The sequence below is a fragment of the Triticum urartu genome, chromosome 7A, assembly GCF_056163025.1.
Source record: "Triticum urartu cultivar PI428250 chromosome 7A, HENAU_Tu73, whole genome shotgun sequence".
Lineage (NCBI taxonomy): Eukaryota > Viridiplantae > Streptophyta > Magnoliopsida > Poales > Poaceae > Triticum > Triticum urartu.
Window position 1 is genome coordinate 3091891 of NC_141879.1, and position 23657 is coordinate 3115547.

The window sequence follows — 23657 nt, forward strand, 5'->3', positions numbered from 1 at the left end:
AAGGAGCTGGGTCCTTTTATAGGCCGGGATGGGCACAGCACACGCACACACACTAGAAATTACGTGCCTACTACCATGGCCATGCAAAGCCATTGCCTAGAAACTACTACGTAATTGCCTACACAGCTGTAGTCTACTTCTAGTCAACCTCCTTACAACGCTAAGGAAACTAGTAGGAAATAACTAGGAAACTACCTAGCCCTTACAAGCCAAGTAAACTACCTGCTCAACGTGTTGTGCCCCATAGACAGGGTTTGAGCTCACATCTTTGAATTTGCAAGTTTCGTATCTGCAATTAGATCCAATGAATAGGCGAACTAAATTACTAACTGCTAAATAACAAATCGGAGGTAGAGCTATATGCACATTTAGCCCCCAGCCGTGGATTAAGTTGTGAAGAATTATTTTTTGGGGGAGCTTAGATTGGATTTGTTTTAGCAAAGCTTCAGCGCTGCAAACAATACTCCTGGATGAAGAAATCGCCGCTGCAGCTGCTGCCACTGCTCTGTGGCGTGAGGGGCCTCGTGAGAGGCCATTCACCATGCTGTACTGGCTACTGTCAGACAGCCCCCGATTGGGTAGGGAGGCTGTGCGGTCGTGGGCGAGCCCCCTAGCGGTGCCGGCAGCAGCAACAATACACACCCACTACGTGATGTTTTGTGAGCTCCAAGTGGGCGGCAGGTCAATGACGTCGGTGCCAGCATTGGTGTTCGAGGATTATTCATTGTAAGTGTGTGTGCTTGTTTTGGTGTTAATAACACAACCCCACAGGGTTCGTGTCTTGCATATATATAGGTTGATAGGGTACAAATACAAGCCCAGACCGTATCGTGTACAGCTAGGTAAGAGCTTGTCGCGACGACTCTTGATTATCCGGCCCACGGTGTAACTCTTGATTCCTGCGAAGTTGCCCTTCAAGAACTTGAAACCACCATGCGCTGGCCCCATGGTGGGCGCCAATTGTCGTGGACTTAACACGACAGATGCCCTAACAAAAGGACTTAGGTGTGGAGCCATCGCAACTAGGTTAACTTGAAGGGGTTAAACGGGACAAGGGACACAGAGAGTTTACCCAGGTTCGGCCCCTCTCAATGAGGTAAAAGCCTACTCCTGCTTTTGGTTGTATTGGTTGGGTTTCGATTACCAGGGAGCGAACATGCTTGACTTAGTTCTCGACTTTTTCTTTTTTCTGTCCTAACCCGCCGCCGGATCACCCCTTTATATACACAGGTTGATGCCCGACGGCTTACAGAGCCCCGGCCGGCTCATACACAACGTATTCGGCTCGGTGACTAACTAAGCTTGCCTTACAATACAAGTTACACATATGGCAGTTTATCCTCTTGGGCCTCAAGTCGCCTCGGGGTCTTGGGCCTTCAATAGGCTTGTTTCATAACCCGCCATCTTCATCCTTGAGTCGCCAACGGTATGACCCGGCCCCTCCTAATAGTTATATCCCCAACACATCCCATAAGTTGAAATTATCACTTGAACTGGAATTTTGCCATACCACGTTACATGTAGTCCATAAAGGTGATTTACGAGTTTTTTATTGTGTTTTTTGTAGTCCATAAAGGCGATTTACTAGGTTACTCTACCAATTCCGCTACGAACTGCCCCGGGGAGATTAATCTACTCTCCCGGGGTGCGACACCCGATCGTCAAAAATGAGATCGGTTCCTTAGGTTAGATTAGATCAATTTACTGAGTTCTTTTGAAATTTGCTCTTTTAGCCGTTTGGATTCAGCTATTGGGTGTGTGGAGTGTAGGTCATGTGTCACATATACGGCCCTATCATGGCTGAAACACACACACACACACACACACACACACACACACACACACACACACACACATACACACACACACACACACACACACACACACACACACACACAATGAGTCGATAGATGCAACTCGGCAGGATGTAAAAGCAAAATGGAACTTGCAAGCATGCCTGCCATTCGATGATAGAGAGAAGACTGGGAGCAAAGCCACAGCCCACCCGATGATGAAACTTTGTTCCACACACGAGGGCTGCTGGCCTATCGTTGTGAATCTTCAGTTCGGCCTGTCCCGACGAAACTTCCTCCACACACAAGAGCTGGTGGCCCGTCCACAACATAAGGGTTAGGCTTGACAGAGCAGTGGCGAACGGGGATTTCTTGCAAGCATTTGATGGATGCATTGTGGAGAATATTATTACTACATCTTCAGACCACTATGCAGTTCTAATCAAAATTGCAAGAGGAGGTGACCTGAATGCTAGGCAACCATTGCAAGATAGCTTCAAATTTGAAGTTGCTTGGATGAGGGCTCCTGATTATGATGTGATGGTGGAGGAGGGGTGGAAAGCTCATAGTGGAGGCCCCGCGTCTATTAGCAACACTTGGAAAGCTATTAAAGGCTTGTCCAGTACCTTAAAAAGATGGAGCATGTAGTCCTTTGGGTCAGTAAGGCAAGAGATCAAGAAGTTGGAGAAAAGATTGTCAGCCTTGCGAACATGTTATAATGGAATTGACATGGCCCAGGAAGAGAGGAATATTGAAAAAAGATTATGCGAACTGTTTGAAAGAGAAGAAATTATGGCCCGTCAGAGGTCAAGGGTGGAATGGCTCAAGGAGGGAGACCGCAACACCTCTTTTTTCCACGCGAGAGCCTCAACCAGAAGAAGAACAAACAGGATAAAACATCTTCGCAAATCTGATGGCTCACTATGTGAAGACCAGAAAGGTATTGAAAATATGGTTCATGATTTTTACTTGAAACTCTTTTCTTCTTAACCTTGTGAATCTATGGATGCTCTATTAGAGGCCATTCCAAATAAGGTAAGCAGAGAAATGAATGACGTTCTTAATCGTGAGTATACTAACGAGGAAATTAAAGTTGCTCTGTTTCAAATGGGGCCTACCAAAGCTCCCGGGCCTGATGGTTTCCCTGCCATCTTCTACCAGAGACACTGGGAGATATTGGAGCAAGACATATGTTCAGCAGTAAGAGGTTTTCTATATGGGGACGACATTCCTGAAGGCTTCAATGACACCATCTTAGTGTTAATCCCCAAGGTGAATATGCCTGATTCGCTATCTAGCTTTAGACCAATTAGCTTATGCAATGTTATTTATAAAATTGCCTCTAAAGTTTTAGCGAATCGTCTTAAATGTCTTCTGCCGGAAATAATTTCTGAACAACAAAGTGCCTTTGTCCCGGGGAGACTAATAACTGATAATGTGCTTATTTCATATGAATGCCTTCACACCATCAAGAGGCAAAAATCAAAGACCCCTTATTATGCTCTTAAGATCGATATGACCAAGGCTTATGATAGGGTTGAATGGGGTTATTTAAAGGGTGTGTTACTGAAACTGGGATTCAGTGCGAGATGGACATAGTCTATTATGAGATGTGTCACTTTAGTAAGATATGCAGTCAAAGTTAATGGGAACCTTACTGATTCGTTCACACCAACTAGGGGAATTCGCCAGGGTGACCCCATTAGCCCGTATTTATTCTTAATATGCGCTGAAGGTTTATCATGCTTATTGCATCAAAAAGAAGCTTCGAGGGAACTCAAAGGCGTACAAAATGGAAGAAATGGTCCACCAATATCACATCTGTTATTTGCAGATGACAGTGTTTTCTTCATGAAGGGAGATGCCAAAAGTACTTACACTCTGAAATCAGCACTGCAGACTTATTGCAAGGGCTCTGGCCAACGAATTAATCTGCGAAAATCATCAATTTTCTTTGGGAATCATTGTAACGATCAAGTCAAAGAAAGAGTCAAGAACATATTGGAGGTCTACGATGAATCTCTTCAGGCTACATATCTTGGTATGCCTTCCTGGGTGGGCCGATCTCCAACGATTAAATTTAACTATCTCACTGGTAGGCTGTGGAGAAGGTTAAATGGATGGAATGATAGACCTTTATCACGAGCAGGTAAGGAGGTACTCCTGAAATCTGTAGCACAAGCTATCCCAACTTATGTGATGAGCTGCTTCCAAATCCCAACAACAGTCTGTGATAATATGAGGAAACCAATCTGTAATTTTTGGTGGGGAATTGAAGATGGGAAGAGGAAACTCCATTGGAGATCTTGGGAATGCCTTTCCACTCCTAAATATTTGGGAGGCATGGGATTTAGGGACATGGTCCTGTTCAATCAGGCTATGTTGGCCAAACAATGTTGGCGCCTACTTATGGGCACCCATTCCCTATGCTATAGAGTCAGGAAAGGAAGATACTTCCCTGAAGGGGATTTTTGGAACTCGGGTTGTCCAAGATCTGCCGCATACACATGGCGAAGCATCTGCTTCGGCAAAAAACTTCTGAAAAGAGGTTTGATTTGGAGGGTGGCAGATGGCAAGCAAATATCCGTGACTAATGATAACTGGATCCCAGGAATACCTCCTGGAACAGTATCTACAAATATCCCAATGCTAGATAATCAGACTGTTCGGCCCTCTTATCTTCTGGAGGAAGGTATTGGAATGAGGAGGCTGTGAAGAACATATTTGCACAAGATATTGCAAACATAGTCCTCAAAATCCCTTTAAGTTCAGAAGGATGTAGTGACTTTGTATCTTGGCCTTTTACCAAAAGCGGACACTATACTGTTAGGTCAGGCTACAACTTTGCAAGAACGCAATTGTTGTGGCAAGAGCGAAGTGCAAATGGAAAAGGTTCTACCTCAAACAATGAAGCTGATGGAAAAATATGGAAGAAGCTTTGGAAGGTAAAATGCCCGGACAAAATGAAAATCATCTTATGGAGAATCGCACAAAACTGTCTTCCTACAGGTGACAATCTTCAAAAAAGATCAATACAAACAAGGTATGATTGCCTCATATGCAATAGATTTGAGACAGTGGATCATTGTTTCTTCCATTGTCATTACACTAAAGAAATTTGGACCGAACTGAAGAAATATCATCATATCTCCTTAAAAGTGAAGAAATTTTTACATATTCGTCAATGGCTACTGGAATGGATCAATGAGGCTCCTGATTTCCAACTTATGGTGTTCACGATTGTTGTTTGGTACATTTGGGAAAACAGAAATAACATTAGAATTGGGGAGAGTTTCATTCACCCACAACGTGTAGTTGGGAAGATTAATGCATATATTGATTTTGTTATCCTAAATAATTTCAGATCGACTCACCTTACTAGGTGTGAGGCCCAAGCATCAACCCCAAAGTGGTCGCCACCGCCGGAAGGGTCGGTTCTGATCAATACAGATGCAGCAATCTTCTCAGACTCGTGTCGTATGGGTATCGGAGTTGTCATCCGTGACCATCTGGGAGTAGTACGGGCTGCTTGCAGATGCTATGTGGACCAGGTGGAAGACCCAGAACTTGCTGAAGCCATAGCGGTGCGACATGCCTTATCATTCACCGAAGAAGCTGGCTTCCAATCCATTATTATGGCATCTGATTGTTCTACTGTATTGAATAAGGTGAAGAATGTGACAACTGATAGATCTCAGATAGGTGCCATAATATATGACATCAAAAGCAGGGCTCTTAAGTTTAAATCTTGTATGTTTACTCATGTCAACCAATCATGTAATGTGGCAGCTCATGTTCTTGCTAGATCTGCAGAACATGACCCTGGGTCTTGCTGGTTTAATGTTGTACCTGGTGTAATCATGACCATCATTTGTTCTCAAACATTTGCTGAATGAATGTAATGCAGCTGCCCATTGTCTCAAAAAAAAGAGCTAGTGGCCCGTCGCTGTTCATCCCTATGTAACGAAATACGTAGCTTTTCCAGTACCGTCAGTGCAATTTACTCTCTAAAAATCGTACATGTAAGTTGTAAAAAAGTAAACGTGCTTTCTTTCTAAAATTCTATAAAGCACCATATTTTTAAGCAGAAATTTATATGCATAAAGTTTACATCACATACATGCTTTTTATTTCTCTGATTTTTAGTCTCCGCTCAGGGCCTCTGACGAGCCGAGGATGCTTCTGAGTTCATGACAGGAATTCCCCAACTGCTAAGAGATATTATGTCTAGTAAAATTTCACTCAAAATTTTGATTTAAAAATTTCGGAGTTTTAGAGGCTTACCATACTACCTTAGTGTCTTTGCCTTATACACGCGGTCCCCCAATCTAGGGCGCATCTTTGTCTCACCCGCAGCGAGACGAAAGAACTGCTTGCCTCTGGTGCTTCCTTTGAAAATTGTGTTTTGTATCTCCTTGATGCTATATTATGTGATAATAAAATCACCTTTTTTAAAACGGAAAGACATGTTCGTGACATTTTCAAAAATGTATGTTATTTTGAAAAAAAATCCCACCATTCAGATGTTCATGGCATGTAAAATAATAATTAGGCGTTTCAAAAATATGTTATTTATTTTCTTTGTAAAAGATGTATAATTTGTTCAAAAATATTTGCATATTTATAAGATATCTCATAATGCATTTGACTGAACGGTGCTTGTTGACTGCATAAGAAATGTCACTTCTTGTCAATGTGAGGTAGTACAAAGCACATAACATCCGGGTAGCCCTGGCGTCTTCTGTCGGCCTCGTCTTCCTGGAGCGAGGCAGAAATGGAATAGCCTGGTCTTCTTGGCCAGTGGAGTTTGTTGGTGCGTTGAACAACTCGTAATTCTTCACCATGTGGGTGATATCGCGGGGTTACCATGTTGGTGCGTTGAACAACTTGTAATTCTTCACCGGTGATATCGCGGGGTTACGTTGTTGGTGTGTTGAACAACTCGTAATTCTTCACCATGTTGGTGCGTTGAACAGTTGACGCATGTCATCGTGCAAATGATTATGGTGCAGGTGAACATGATGTGTAAATGCACATAAATGATTATGGTGCAGGTGAACATGATGCAACCTGCTGTAGCCGTCATTGCTTCTGCCAGGATGATGCGGTGAATTTGCCGGCTGACCTGGTGTGGAGTTGTTCTTGACCATGTAATAGGACGCAGATAAACATAAAGTGAGTTTGCATGCCGGCTCAATGTTGCATGCTCTGTTTCGCCCCTGGTCCAGCAGTTCAGTCCATAAACATAAAAGGGACATCTTATGCATTCCATTTGTTTGCACCCGGCATGACGCTGCCATGGACCTGACCAGACACGCCCGGCGCGCACAGGCACACACACTCGACGTGGTCGCCAACAAATTCGTCGATTCCGGTAGTGTATGGTAAAAGTGCATCAAAACAACATAAATAGCGTTATTACATCCCATACCAAACATCAGCAATACAGTGGATGATTGGGGTAACTAAAACAATACGTATTCACACAGATAATAGTAGGGGTCCCTAATCTGTGATGACCCGATACATCTTGTACATCTACTGGAGATTACATAGGAATGGGCTCGAGAAACAGTTTGTTGACGATCTCTTGAATGTGCATGTTGAATGTGTATGCATCTCCTCCATTGTCGTAGTAGAGTTGCATGCTAACAACCGCATTGACAACCCGCTGCACTGCTGGGAGTAGTGCACCGTGATCAAAGCGAGCCTGATTCGTGGTTTTCCACCCATCCTCTATGAGTGAATAGATTACTGTGAAGGCTTGCTCATCTGTAACTCCATGCTCATGGATGTAACACTCCACAGAGCTCTCAACGTCCCCACTGTTCTTTCCGCGCTGCAGGTTTATACCATTAGATCGCTTTAGTCAGTGGTATAAGGTTATGTTTACTCATAAACCTAGCTAATAATTAACAAACCGAGTTTTACTTTATATGCCGCGATGTCATTCAGAAAACGGCCAATCCTTGCGCCGGCTATGACTACATCAGGCCTACTGGCAACCCAATCGAATGCTGCATTCGTTATTGCCTCACCCATGCCAGTCAACATACCCACAGATAGCAATGGCACGGCTGAGGACATGGATGTCAGATTCACTTGATCTTCAAAACATGGCTTATGATTTTGTTGTACCCATTCAGCTTCTTGGAGATAATAAGCAGACTGATTTTGGAGCTACAAACACATAATTAAAGAAAATTGATGAATAAAGGGACAATATTTTCAACAATTGCAATATGCCTACGTCGCAAAAAGGTGTACCGCTTTCTTCGTGTAGTCAATCCGGTACTTGTCAACTATTGCCACTTCTCCCTCAAACATCCGAAAGTTTCTTAGCAATTCTCTATAGAACATTTTCAGGTACTCTGGTACGTCAGAAATGGCACTCTCATCCCATCTACACATGGACAGTTAGAATACAAAACAATTAAGGAAACTAGCATCTATATAATTGTTCCCAAAATGATTCTCAAGGAATAAATTTGAAGACGCTTTTTTCTGAAGAAATTTAGAAACAAACTATACCCTACCTTTGAATGGCTGCATTTAGCAGCCTACATTCCTCTATGGTGGCATGTACATCATATGTATCATCCAGTATGGTGATTAGTGTAATTAACTTGGCCTTGATCATCCTTGCGCGTGCACAACTTTGCTCATAGAACACTGTGTGAGACCACAAGTAAGCCTCCACAATACGATCACGCACATAGGTTAATCCACAGATGCTCTTCAGGTTATTCCACCACCTGAAAATTAAATATTGAAGTGTTGAGCCCATTAAACAGAAATCAGTTAGGAGCATCATTGTGGACGTATGGGACAACATATGCCATTATTTATATTGTGTCGTGAGTAAGATTAATTATACCATAAGCTAGTTGCTCAATGAGGTTACAGAGAACCGAGATACAGTTAATTCATAAACATCACCACATGGTTTATTTATACGAACACACACCATTAGAAGAAAAAGTTAGTTAGTTACACATCATCGATCATAAGAAGTTAGTCACAAAATCCTAACGAAGTGCAAGGTTCTTTGCTTATTAAAAGCATAGATTCAAACACCAATTAATCCTCTCACCATTATAACTCACTTCTGGATATCAAGGACACTTACTCGCTAATATCTTTGAGCTCCATTAGCTGGACATGCCGCAGAAGGGTAAAATCCAGCTGTGCGAGCTCAAGTATAAGAGGTTTATAGTCCTTCTCTTTTCTGTATTCCGACAAGTAGTGCAATGTTTCCACCCTTCTAGAGGTCCTTGGAAGTGGTACCTGAAGAGCTCGTTTGACTTGCTCGGCTAAAGGGGAGTTGAGACTGCCCCTAATTACTTCAAGATGATGTCTGGCGAAGGAAATGGCTTCTTCGAGCTCCGGCTCATTATGAACAAAAAGGTAAGCAGCGTTGTACAAACTTAACAATCCCTTTGGCTCATTTGTTATGTCCTTCCTGAAGCACCCATCTTTACCTCTGAAGTTATTGAATACATCTGCAAGAATAAATGCCACGGAAGTCTCTGCATCAAGCAAATAACTATCCGATCTTACGTTTGGACCACCTTATACTAAATTATTTCCATGCATGTTAGGCGATAAAAAATTAGTGGCAAGTAAGTGATAGGTGAATTCACACATCATGTGTTGGCCCAGACCAGACACCGAGTACTTTCCGGCAGCGGCGACCGCGACAATGAACGATGACGAACGATGACTAACACGAACAAAACGAAGCTGATTCCTGATTGATCCACGACAGTGCGAAGCTAGACTTAGCTATTAGCTAATCGATCTATATATAGCACCTCGCGTACGAACACAGCACATGCACGCACGCCAGAAAAGCTTGATGGCCATAGCGTCGTATTACTCATGTTTGATTTGTATTACTTTTACAAATCACGGTACAAGTTACAGGGCTACTAGAGGAATACACCGCTAAAAAAAAGGGGGAATACTACTCGGAAGCTAATTCCAATACTAGTAGGATCATACATGCACATGGACCCGGATACATAACATCATGGGAGGCTGTGTCGTTTTTAATCCAACATCATGCATCGACCAATTTCTAGATGAGACAACACTAATCCAATTCACTTGCTTAAGGTGTGAACTATGGAAGCAATATCATAAGGATGATTAAATATGCAAATATGTAACACAAACTGCGTGAATCTAGTCATAGTATGACTTGCCGGGTACCAACATATCTGAAGAGCTTCCCTACCATTTAGTTTATTAACATATAAGAGGTTCATAATTTACCAAAATATTTAAGATTAGCTGCATCTGCAAATAAGCAATACCAATTAGCATTATATTTAGCATTTCGATGACCTGGGAAAAGTTGTACTCATCATGGTACCCAATATAATTCTATTAATAAGTATACGGCACAGAAACATAAATAAAAATAGAAAATAGTCAAAATTAGGTAAACTATTAGACGGATGTCAAAAAATTAAGAGCAAAAATAATATCTTAGTCATTTAAATGGCCCAAAAATTAAGAGCAAATTTGTACAAAAATCATGTACTCACAAAATTATTGATACCGAAAATGAATATTTATCATCAACGACAAACTTGTGTGTACTTTGTACATATATGAAAAATAGTGAAGACATTTTCAGAATATGAGCTTAATTGGTTGGCAGATTGAAATGATGCATCTGCAAATTTTGAAAAGAATCTTCCATACAGATTCCATATGGATTTCCTATAAATACATTTATCAAGATTTATAGAAGGGTAAATACAGAAACAAAAAATAGCACTCTATTTATATGTAAAAAAAGATAGATACCTGTAGATACCCAAATTCCATGCTCTCTAAGCAACCGAAATTGGAGAGCAACATAGTGGAGGCTAGAACTACTAAATTCGGTTCCATGGATGTCCCATATTGTTGTTCGAATTTGTTCTGCAAAAAGGTGATCGATTCCGAGATGCTGAAGTGAATCCACTAATGTTATTCTCTCCAACCCGTCCTCGCAAGTGTTAAGCAACATACAGATGTCCTCCTTCAGTTTCTCTGCTTTGATCCTCAACGAAACCTCTGACCTCTGCATAGATCATGTTAGAAGATCAACCAAAAACTCAACATAGTGATTTTCATGCGTATAAGGACGTTGTACTTTGCATTTTCAGAATTGGGCTGCTAGCTAATAATCCACCATTGTAAAGTATTATAAAAGATCATGCTTGAAGCTATCTACAATTATATGTATTAAAAATCGAAGGCAAACAAAACCAGCACATGCATTGAAAAGGCTAAATCATCTACACTATCAATTATCTGGTGGGCCATAATTATAACAATGAAGATTTCAATGTTTTGTGAGGAGATGGAGATTTAGATCTAGCGAAAAAACATATCTTCCGCTATGGATCCTTCGCCATTAAGGACGGATCAAAGGTTAGGTTCTGGGAGGATAAGTGGCTAGGCACTGCCACTCTCCAGGAACAATATCCCGCCCTATACAATATTGTGCGGCATAAGGGTGATACTATCGCCACGGTTATGGAATCCTTTCCGCCGAATGTGGCGTTCAGGAGAGATTTAAGTGGCCCTAGCCTTGAATCGTGGAACATTTTGGTACAACGCCTATCCACGATGCAATTGACGCAAGGGATCGTTGTATTTCGTCAGGACCTATATGTGAGTGGTAATTTCTCGGTGGAGTCCATGCATATTGCACTACTAGGGAAAAGCCTATACACAGAATTTTACCAGTAGCGCTGTACAAAATCAAGCGTTGCTGCTACTTAGTAGCAGCGCGCGTGAATAAACCGCGCTATTGCTATGACTTTAGCAGTAGCGCGTACTAGCGAAAAGCGCTGCTGCTACGTTCGAACTGGGCGCACATGGCTAGCCCAACCTAGCAGTAGCGCGTATAATGGCCCAGCGCTACTGCTAATCTCCTTAGCTGCAGCGTGCTTACGTGTAAAGCGCTGCTGCTAACGAAAATAAAATAAAGTGAAAAAGGGAAAAAAGGAGAAAGGAATAGCAGTAGCGGGTTTCAGTAAACGCGCTATAGCTAACTTAGCTATAGCGCGTTTTCGGAAACGCACTACCGTTACGTTTCACTTAAACAGCGGTTTCCCCCATCCCGCCCCCCGGCCACCAATTCTTCCCCAAATCGTCCCTCGCCCTCGCCGCCGTCTCCTCACCGCCGCCGCCCGAGGCCGCCCTCAGCCTCACCGCCGCCGCCCGAGCCCGCCCTCAGCCTCACCGCCGCCGCCCGAGGCCGCCCTCAGCCTCACCGCCGCCGCCCAAGGCCGCCCTCCACGTCACCGTCGGCGCCCTCCACCTCACCGCCGCCCGAGCCCGCCCAGGACCGCCCTTGCCCGTGCCCGAGCCCGCCCTCTCCGCCCCTGCCTCCGTCACCGAGCACCTCCCCGCCACCGTCTCTCCCCTCTCTGTAAGTCCCCCACCCCTCCCCCTCACTCATCTCTCTCTGTATTTTAGAGAAAAAATTAGATGTTAATTAGATGTTTTTCAGTTAGGGCACTAGACTTTTGCTAGGTTAATTAGGTTAGTAGTGCTGCTAGTAGTATTGGTACAGTAGGTTAATTAGGTGATGTTAAATGAATAACCTAAATGAATGAAATTAGTAGTTAACTGAATTTTTTTTTCTATTAGTAGTTAAATGAATTTTCTTCTACACTTTGTTTTTGAATTAGCTTGCGAAATTTTTTCCTTTCATCATTATAGAGCACTAAAGTTAACTGAATTTTGTTCTATTAGTAGTTAAATGAATTTTTCTTCTACACTTTGTTTTTGAATTAGCTTGCGAAATTTGGACATGTGGTTGCTCGTGTATATTTGGACACTGTTTGCAGGGAATGATGCTTAGTGGCCTATGTTTTGCCGGAATGTTGATTCATTTCTTTTTCGGCAAATTTCAGGTTCTCGATTTGTCCACTTTTTAGCAAAGCTCATGCCGAAATTTTCCGTGAATTTCGGCATGACTTGTGCTACAAACTAGAACATATCGAGTGCCCGTGATTTGCCGCACCAGGAAGGAGTCAACATTCCTGCAAAACAATAGGCCTTTTTATGTCATTATTCATTTTATTAGGTCTAGAATTAATTGACTAGATTTAATCATAGGAAACATGGCTAGCAACGATGAAGGACAGGGTTCTGGTGATTGCGACGACGCCTACCGGGCAGCTGACGAATTTTTTAGCCTTACCGATGATCAATCGATGTTATTGTTGGGCCCACCAGTGGCATCGGGGACTGACACCGACACGCAGACCGGTGCTGAGACTGAGACCGGCGCTCAGACTCAGACCGGCATCGAGACCGGCGCTGAGACTGAGACCGGCGCTGCCTCGGGGAGCGGAGCCGGTGTAGAACCGAAAGCAAAGAGGCAACGGGTTCCTAACAAACTCAGGACTACTAGAGTGGTGGTCACGGAGGTGGACGACGGCAATTTTGAGCCAACGGCGCCCAAGGAAGCGCGTCGATGCTACGGCAATCAAATAGGCTGCATTGTACGGACAACCGCCACCATCAACGATGAGAAACTACAGAAGATATAAAATATGAGGAGCTCCCTCCTAAAGAAGTTTCACCAGATATTCTTGTTCCCGGGCCGGAATGAGAAGGATTATAAAGATCCAGATGAGGACCCGGCAATGAAGAAGATAAACAAACACGCCATGACCAAGTTTAGTGACGCGTTGGCCGCCTGGAAAAATCGAGTGAAAGCAAGGATCATCGACAAGAAGGAACCCTACTCCGAGATTGTAAAGGATAATCCGACAATCACGGAAGAGCAGTTTCAAATATTCAAGGAGGCTTGCGAGGCCCAAGATGCCAAAAAAAAGTCTAAGTACATGAAGGGGCTTCAAGAGAGGAACATTGGGAGCCACCACCTCGGAAGCTGTGGTTACGGCGGAAAGAGGTCCAAATGGGCCAAGGAGGACGCGGAAGCCGCGAGTCTGGGCATCCCAGACCCCTTGGCGGAGTTCACCGTCCCGCAGGACCGTGACGTCCTCAGGGCCCGACACCGTTGGGACCCAGTGAAAAAGGTTTACGAGACAACACCGGTCATTACAGAGTTCATGAGACTACTGGTAATTTTAGTTTCTGATCAATTCGACTGCAGACGTTAGTTGTAAACGATCGTTGTGCCTTTTGCAGAGAGAGCAGCACAGGATTGCGGCCGAAAGCGACTCGCCGTCTGAGGCATTGGCGAGGCCCAAGTGGGACACTCCATTCAACCGGGCGTTGAACATATGCACGGTGTCGGAGACGGCGCCACGTGGAAGAAGTACTACCGTGAGACCACGGAGGAGAGAAAGGAAAGACGGAGGTTAAATGAAGAAAACATCGACAAGAGGGTTGAGATTGCGGTTGAGAAGAAATCAACTGAGACAGTCGCAACAGCGGTAGCTGCCGCAAAATAGGTGGCTTTAGATATTTCTACTACCTTAGTTTCGGCCGTTTTCAATTGGACCAGGCAAAATCCAAAAAAAGATGCAATGGACTTTCCCCTTGCTGACTTCTTGGCGGGGAGCAGCTCGACTAGCGTTGCACCAGCACCTGTAGCTGCACCTGCTCTCGCACCGGCTCCCGCACCGAACGTGCTTGGCGGTGCTTCGTCTTTGGCTGAGCTCGACGCCCTCACGGTATCTGTCACACCGGCCCCCTTCAATATAAATGTATAATCTCCCGTTTTCGTTGCCTTTCGGATGTCTCACGTCGCAGACTTTTCTTTGCAGGCCGACGAAACCCCGTGCACCATATTGTACACTATCGGCGACCAGAAGGTGGACGTGGGGAAGGCGACGATAATGGAGCCGAAGGAACCATTGTTCCACAGCCGGCCGATCCCCCCGAACGTCTTCAAGGTTTCCGTGGCCAGTGTCAAACCGGGCCACGAGAATTTGCCTCCTCCAGTACTACTGGGGGATGACGATGAGACACCGGGGCGGCTTGGTGATTGTTGCAATGCTGGGTGGGTCCTGTTGTGGCCAAAGAATCTGCTTCGTCTGGAGGCGGCCGGGAGCACACCCACAAGCACGCAGCCTCATCAAGGTATGAACATCAACACCCCACCTACCCAATTATCGTCGGGTGTCGGGTTGGGTGATAGCGGACGGGGTAAGGAGGAGGCTCCATTAGTCGCTGATGACGTCGCCATGGATGAGGATGAGGACGACGATGGCGCCGCTGAACAGTATGTCTATACTGGCGCCTCCTCAGGGTTTGAGCGTCATGAGTCGGTGCCTGAATTGCCGTCTCAACATATTATGGACGACCTTCCGGTAGTAAAGAAGTTTAGGAAGAGAGCGAGGAAAGGCAAAAAAAGTTGTTTCTATGATCCAGCCGCCTCAGCAGCCTCGGCTTCAGGACCGTATAGATATCCCCGGTGTGGATAAATGGCATATCCCCGGTCAACCAATCCTACCTGCAACAGCGCTACGGGCCAGATTCGGCGATCTAAAGAGACTTCATGACGATGTGCTGCGGGTAGAGAAAGACCTCATCGCCTCGAAAGATCCAGGGTACCCACTCTACGTGGTTAACGTTCCGCGGCAAATGTCGTACGTTGACAGCTTCCCCGCGGATAAGTTCTTCCTCCGATTCGATTACATATTCGACATGTTTCACGTGAAGAAGCTGGATTTTACGTTTGTCCGCCTTTATGCCTTGCACATGAACTACATCATCGGGGTTGAGCAGATATCTCATATCTGTGTCGCTGACCCGTACTACATGCACGAGGGCTTCTTGGGAGTCTGCGCAAATCACCGTGAATACGTGAGGGATTACATCGTCAGTTTCATGCTCACCAATAAGGACAAGGGGGCGATTCTCATGCCTTATCATCCCGTGTAAGTCATCCGCGCTGCTATCCTTCCTTCGATTTCAATCATTCATTTGCACGGTGGAGGCTAATTAATTTGAGGACTTATTTTGCGCAGCGGCGGGCGCCCCGTTCTCATCATCCTCTACCCCCGATTCTCCCACGCTCTTTACTTGGACTCATCGAAGAACATTCACAAAAAGGATTACACCCACATCAAGGATGTTCTCGATAGTGCTATGTTTTACTACCAAGCAAGGGGTGGAGAGGTCAGGGGCAAGAAGAGAAGGGGCGACAGGGTCACCTTCGGCCATAAGACCGACTTCTGCTGCATCCAGCAACCGAACGATTCTCTTAATGATGGATTCTATGTCCTACACCACATGCTGGAGTACAGACGGGATCACCAGAACCTTCGCATGTCACCTAGATCCGGCGATGCCCATATTCTGCAATGGGCAAAGGACATAGGAGATATCGAGGATCATCGACTTCGAGCTGAGTTCTATAACATCCAGCGCGAACTTGCCCAAATCATCATGAAGGAGGTCGTCGGAAAAACAGGGATGTTCTACGGAGAAGGACAAATGTCGCGGGAAGACGTCCGAACATGGATAGCCTCTCAGTGTCTCGACCTGAAGCCTTTCACTAGGCTCGGGGACTATCTCCCTGACTTGGATGGATGCAACGACATGTTGGAGTGATTGTCGATATATAACAATGTGTCTGTTTAGTCCATACTTTCTGTATAACAAAACTTTGAGTTATGCACGGTGAAACTTTATTTGTGATGTAATTAAACCGTCCTCCTCCTCGACTAGCGAAAATCACTCTAGTTAGGGCATTTTGGGGTATGATGAACTTTGTTATTTATGCTTATGATATGTTGTTTTTATTTTTGCGAAGTCTGTCTCTTTCTGTTGCTCAACTATATATGTTGCATATCATCGACTCATGTGATGATGTAGGTGCATAGATCATAGATGGCGAAAAAGTGCTATGCCAGGAGTATATATACGACAAGTGGCCGGAGTGTCAGGCCCTTCCGGTTTCCGAGCGACAGGCAGTAGTTAGTTTAGAGGTTCACGCTAATGCGAAAGAGGGATACGAACTCATGTTCTCAAAGTGATAGCTCTTCTCGCGTATATCATTGTTTAGATGGATGACGATGTATTTGCATATCATTCGAGACTTGTATCGCTATTTTCGAGATGATGACGAGAGACCACTTTGTGTTGGATGATGATTATGATGAGACTAATTGTATGTATATGCTATGATTACATTTGTATGTGTATGATATGCTAAAGATTATTGTATAAAGCCTATTCAAATACAAAACAAATACAAAACAAATATGCAGGAAAAAAACTAATAAATAAACTAGTAGTAGCGAGGGGGGAAATTTAGCAGTAGCGTCGCATTTTCAGTAGCACGTCCCAGCAAACAGCGCTGCAAATAATATCAGTAGCGCCCTTTCCCAAAGAGCGCTACATCTATTCATGTATAGCAGTAGCGTGGGATAACCGGCGCTACTGCTATACGTTAGCTGTAGCGCCTTATTAGTAGCGCCGGTGCCCGCGCTACTGAGAGGCCCAAAACCCTCGCTGCTGGTAGGCTTTTCCCTAGTAGTGTTGCGTTGATCCAGTTAGATGTGCCCGTTGATAATGATAAAATGATTTGAAATATGAAGATGCCACTCAAGAATAAAATCTTTGCGTGGTATCTTCGTCGAGGAGTCATTCTTACCAAAGATAATGTTACTAGGAGGAATTGGTAGGACTCTTGTTCTTCCAATGCAAATTTTCTCGTTCTATATGGTTAGTCAGCCAAGTAGCTTCTGGCTTGTATCCTCCACATAGTGTTGCTAATATTATTGGCAACTAGTTACATCGGTAAATAACAAGTTTAGAATTCTTCTCAGGGTAGGTGCGCTTGTCGTGATATGGTCGCTTTGTCTATGTAAAAATGATAAGGTTTTGCAGATTATCTACAGATGTACTGCAAGTTCTTCTATTCTGTAGGTTATCTACAGATGTACTGGTACACTCCGTTTATGGCCGTCTCAACAATGTATGGAGAATTGAGACCTGTTTACGGAGGTGTGTACACGTTTGGAGGCCACGGCAAGGGATACTTTTACCCGACATGGATGGCAGGATGATCTTAGAATTGGCCCTCTGACGTCTTAGGCGTTATAAAGTTTCCACATGATTACTTATATTATGCCTTTTGTTTTTTTTAACTTAGACATGATTATGGCTGTGTGCGTCTCAATTATGCAGAGGTCAGGTGTAATGCATAAACCTTGTAAGTAATAAAGCATCCTTTATAAAAATGCATGCTTGTTTGTCCGAACTCACAAGACCTAAAAGTCCATGCCCGATCGACTTATAAACCCGACCAAGGGAGTAGCTCTCATCTACAAGAATGATGTGTCCACAAAAGCTACTTGGGCCACTTCTCCTAATAAATGCGATCAGCCCTCCAAACAGCACGATTTTCATGTAAAAATGGGTTGAGAGCACGTACAATAGTGTCTTGTGATCTGTATGTAAGAGTTGCTACATAAATTTTTAATCGATGTGGAATAAGAGAAAGATGTTGTCTCCTGCCGGGAAACTCTTGCGGCTAGCTAGCCGCATATTGCCGAGAATCTCTTGCGGCCACTGCAGTCATCCCGCATGATACGAGCATTACATAACAGACGCGCACGCCATATGAATTATATAGAATTTATAATTTGTGTGTCATGTCTTGTCATGCAAGCGCATGGCCGTCATGGATGGAGGCAGCATGTTCGGCTACATCAGTGAGAGCACTCCACATTATCGAGTTTTATAGGTGTGAGTGATGACTTTGGGTAGATTGATCTTGTCAGACCTTTATGGAATAATTAATAAAGATGGCTACATGCATCGATTGATACAGAGGCCGGGGTTTAACCTCCTTTTCCCCAAAAAAAACATCAGTGAGGGCGGGGACAAGAGGAAGACGAATAAGAGGAGACAGAAGAAAACCCCAGGACAAAAATCTACCAACACCACATCATCCCAGATTACTTTTTAGGTGAATGTACATACATAAGCGTGCATGTGCATCCAGGTGCTTACTATTCCGTCCGGTGAAGAGTGTACATCTAGAAATTTTAGGACAAATTATAGAGTGAAGTAAAAAATGCATTGGAAAGGTGCAATCCATCATCTCTCTCCTCTTTAATTACCAAACCCCAATGAGCTAAGTGCATGTAGAAATTAAGAAGACCATGTGTAGATTGTTATTGGTCTTGATTAACGTGTGATGAGAGATCTACTTTAAAGTGCATTGGGAAGATAGAAGTACACTTTTTTGTAGAAAAAATTTGAAGCCAAACATACACTCTTCACCGGAGGGGGAGTAATTCATGATCCATGTGTGCGACCAAGAGGAATTTATCGAAAAAAAACTACGAGCAACTTGATTTCACGGGAAAAAAACATATCCATACTTGCCCCCCCCCCCCCCCCCCCCCCCACCCCACCTAGATACAATATATGCAGCCATCCGATGCTAGATGAGAACAGTTACAAAGCACAGAAATCGATCGTGAATATTAAGCTAATGTTACTATAATTTAATAGGTCAAACTAAATATATGTGTTCATCTAACTATTCAATGAATTACCTACAATTATAAAGATTTTTTCCATCAATCAATGATCAGATGAGATGTCTACTTAAAATTATGACGATTTCAAGGGTTACGCTTTGAAGGGAAAGTAAATGGTATATTCGGATTTACTCCTCAATGCCATACAGTTCACTATTGGCCCCTAACGGAAAAAACACGGAAAAAAAGAAACTGCTTGTATACACCTGTAGTGGCGGCGGCTGATATGTGATGAAGTAGTCACCCCAGACCGAGGGTTCAAAACCGCACACCATTTCACGGGTGATGGACGCCATGTAGATGTATGTATGTATTTCGAGGGAAGGCTTGTGCATATATGGTTCGTTTGCTTGCTTCAAGCAGGAGGATGGAACAAGCCATTTTATAGAAGGTCCAGCGGTGAATGGATATGCACCTTTGCTGTCCACCAGTCTTTAATCATCATCTTAAAAAAAAAACTGATGTTATGTCGTGTACCTCACCCTTCGCCCACACTTAGGTAATTTCTGCCTCTCTAGACGTTTTTTCATTATATTTTTGAAAAGCGCCAACTCCTCACGTCTTATTGATTTGTTCAACAAAAATAAATTCTCTTTGGTAAGCTAATAAGTGCTCATCAAATTGGGGAATAAATTAGACTGGTAACATGTCTATGTTACAACTCTATCTTATTACTCCCTCCATTTTTATTTAGCCTACGTATTAGCTTTGGTCAAAGTCAAGCTTTGCATACTTTGACATAGTTTATAAAAAATGATTAACATACACAATAACAAATCAATACCGTTAGATTCAGTGTTGAATGTACTTTCAAATTATATTTATATTTGTAATGGTAAATGTTTATATTGTTTCCTATAAACTTGGTCAAACTTTAAGAAGTTTGACTTCAGCCAAATCTAATATGCAGAGTAAATAATGACGGAGGGTGTACTTCTATAGTGGGCAAGTATTATAGGTGTGATAACATAGGGATATTCATTTATTAGACTCATTTTACATTGGGAATCGCTATGTGATGGTAACATATTATGTTACACTATTTGCACCTCTCCTCATTAAATACTGCCACATCATATTTTTACCTATGTGGTATGTTACTCCCACTATAACCAGCCTAAGTCTTAGACTAGAAAACTATAGTCCATACGTTTAGCAGTCATGATCCGATCAGTCTAAAAAGTCTATGTGTGTTACACGAGGAAACTTGTAAGGTAAAGCCACCTAACAAGCTACATACTTTTATTCGATCAGGCCTTTAGAGTCCTTGTGTGTTACACGAGGAAACATACAAACTAATAAAACCACCTAACAGCTAAAGATTATTGAAACCATCATCCTGGAGAATCCATGTGTGGTACACGAGGAAACATAACCAGATAATTATTAGGTGTTGGGTGTCATGTAGCTGGTCCGTGCGTGTGATCAGTCGGCTTGTCCATGTTGTGTTAATCACGGCACTTAGATTTATTTGTTTTTCTTATGAGTTGCATTAGGAGCCGGGCCTTGTGTCTCGGGAGGCCCTAGGCGAACTCTGACAACATGACCCCTAAGTCAAAGAACCGTTTAGTGGTTGAATTTTCACTTTCTTTCTTTCTTCTCCTTTTTTCAGCACCTGAAAAATGCTTCATAGGCAACATGACAGCACTAGTAGAAAAAGGGCCTTTAGTCCTGGTTCGTAAGGGCCTTTACTCCTGGTTCTTGAACCGGGACTAAAGGGTCGGTACTAATGCCCTGACCCTTTAGTCCCGGTTCAAACCAGAACCGGGACTAAAGGCCCTCCACGTGGCCGGTCCACCTTTAGTCCTGATTGGTAACACCAACCGGTACTAAAGGAAATTTTCTGAATTTTTTTGAATTTTTTTTTAAAAAGAATTTTGATTTTTTTTTTGTTTTCAAATTCCTGAATTATTTTAACCTCTAATCTCTAATCACCCCTCATCACTGCTCAATTTAATCTCTAATCACCCCTCATCATTCCAAATCATCTAACTTCCCGGATGGTCACCCATCCTCCCACTCCCCAGCCTGAGCACGCTTAACTTTCGGGTTCTATTCTCCCTCGTTTCCAAGTCTGCACTCGTTGTTTTCCTGACAATAGTAAGATGTCAATCCTATTAACCCTCAGGAGTTTAGCTTGAGCATGAAGTCACACATTTCACTGTTTGAGTTTGAAACTATTGTTCTAAAAAACAATAGTTTTTTAGTAACACTAATATTTCTTGAATAAGTAGTTTGACCATTGTTTGACCACAGTTTGACCATAGTTGGACCAGATTTGACCAAAATTCAAAAAAACTGAAATAATTATTTAATAACACTAATATTCTTGAATAATTATTTAGTAACACTAATACTTCTTAAATAAGTAGTTTGACCATAGTTTGACCAGATTTAATGAAAATTTAAAAAAACTGAAATTTGAGCATAACATTTTTTCCTTTTGGAATTTGAGGATTCTACAAATTTGCAAACAGGTCGTAGGTGGTCTCCATCGGATGTAACTTTTCGAATAGATGATTTTCATATTAAAAAACTTTTTAATCCGAGTTCGTATGCAAAAGTTATGCCCATTTTACAAATTCCAGAGAGATTTTGTAAATAAAGTCAAAAATGGGACCTTTAGTCCCGGTTCATGGCACGAACCGGGACTAAAGGGCCCAGGTGAACCGGGACTAAAGCCTTAGCCGCACGAACTGGGATAAATGCACCCATTGGTCCCGGTTCTGGACTGAACCGGGACTAATGGGCTTACCCGGCCTGGACCAAAGCCCCCTTTTCTACTAGTGCAGGCTAATGTCCTAAAATTATGGAGTAAAGAATATACAAAGAATTAGAAATTTATAGATCGTATGATCGGAACCCTAGATATGTACATAGAATGACAAAAAATTAGGCTGGTTGAATACATACTCTAAAAAGCCAGATGAGATGATGGGCCGATGAGATGACAAAGATGAACCGACGAGCAACAAACATGAAACGCCAGTTTTGTTTCACATGTACGCATTTCAATCGCGGTCATGTGCGTGCGGCCGTGACTTGCGTGCCTCGGCACTTCGCTATTAGTGATTTGATGGACAGAACTCATCTCGTTTTTTTTTCTCATAATTTTTTCCATTACCTATTTTTTCTGGGCTATACTATATATGTGTACTACATCATGGGCCCCCTCTCCCGGCCTCGGCCCTGCGCCATCGCCCCTCTGGCCATACACCAGGGCGGGTTCCAGTGTAGGATTCAAACCGTGGGCGCTTCGCAAGACTACAAGTTCAACAACCAGCCCGCCAATGATACGTTGGTGTCACTCTTAAATCACGTGTGCTATTTGGCCTACTATGCATCTATACTAAATGCGAAAAAGAAAAGAAGAAAGTAGCAGCTAGTGGGAATCGACAAGATGACATTCCACGGTCCCGACCAACCTGAATAATTCTCTCTTATGACTGGGTATAGTTAACTTAGTTCTTTTACATCATTTTCAATACAAAGTAGAAAAAAATAACCCACCAGCCTAGTTGTTTTTGGAGAAAACTTATGTTCTATTCATCTTCAATTACGGCAGTACAACAAACAACAAAAATAAAAAAAAAATATTTAGATCCTGACCACCTAGCGATGCCTACAAGAACTGAAGCGAGCCGAAGGCACGCCACCATCATCGCCCCTCCATCGCCGGAGTCAGGCACAACTTGTTGTAGTAGAAAGTCGGGAAGTCGTCGTGCTCCACACGCCCACCAACGACGCTAGATGCACCACCGGAACGGGGGCTAGGCGGGGAGACCTTTATTCCATCTTCATGTAGCCGCCGCCGTCTCACCTTCCTGAGCAGGACACAAACCCTAACAAGGTAAAAAAAATTACTAAAAACGGAGCCCTCCAGCCGGTCCTTGCCAGGATCCACCATGCCTCCATGGGTCTAGGTCCACGGAGACGAGGCAGACCTGCACCGGCGCCGGCGAGAGGCACCCTAACTTTCTTTCTTGGGGACCAGCCTAGTTTTTTTATTGGCCCATTTGGCTTTAAAATAGGAACGTTCCATTTTTTCAGTTATGCGTACATGTTTTTTCAACTTGGATTTTTTTTGAAAAACATACCCCGGTACTGTGTGCGTAAATAGCACGGTAATTTATGCACCTCATGCATATTAACAGACATGCAAACATCATGGTAACTTTGATCTGGGTAACTTATGTAGAAATATCATGCTAACTTACACATTGAAGACCCAATAAGACACTTTACAGTACTTTTTGTACAAAGAACATGGTAACATTGCATCGCTAGTTCTATAGTTTTCCTATGGTTACGTTGATTCCTTGATCACCAGTCGTTCAATACATAAATGACAGCGCTAGAAAGAAAATGATGTTTTGGT

General features: G+C 43.3%; 1 protein-coding gene across 3 annotated transcripts; it reads right to left on the bottom strand.

Moving 5' to 3' along the window:
• Positions 1-7173: 7173 nt before the first annotated feature.
• LOC125525244 (tau-cadinol synthase) lies at positions 7174-19647 on the bottom strand. 3 transcript variants are annotated; one of them, XM_048690247.2, is made up of 7 exons: positions 19486-19647; positions 10611-10869; positions 8923-9322; positions 8330-8548; positions 8061-8196; positions 7725-7973; positions 7174-7632 (listed from the first exon to the last, which is right to left on the bottom strand). In XM_048690247.2, exons 1-7 carry the CDS (start codon positions 19612-19614, stop codon positions 7342-7344), a joined length of 1683 nt encoding a protein of 560 aa, XP_048546204.1. In that variant the 5' UTR covers positions 19615-19647; the 3' UTR covers positions 7174-7341. The 3 variants fall into 3 exon arrangements, with proteins under 3 accessions (XP_048546204.1, XP_048546205.1, XP_048546206.2); XM_048690248.2 differs by having other exon boundaries at positions 8923-9295; positions 19486-19646; XM_048690249.2 differs by lacking the exon at positions 19486-19647 and adding an exon at positions 11204-11908 and having other exon boundaries at positions 8923-9295; positions 10818-10869.
• Positions 19648-23657: the final 4010 nt, after the last annotated feature.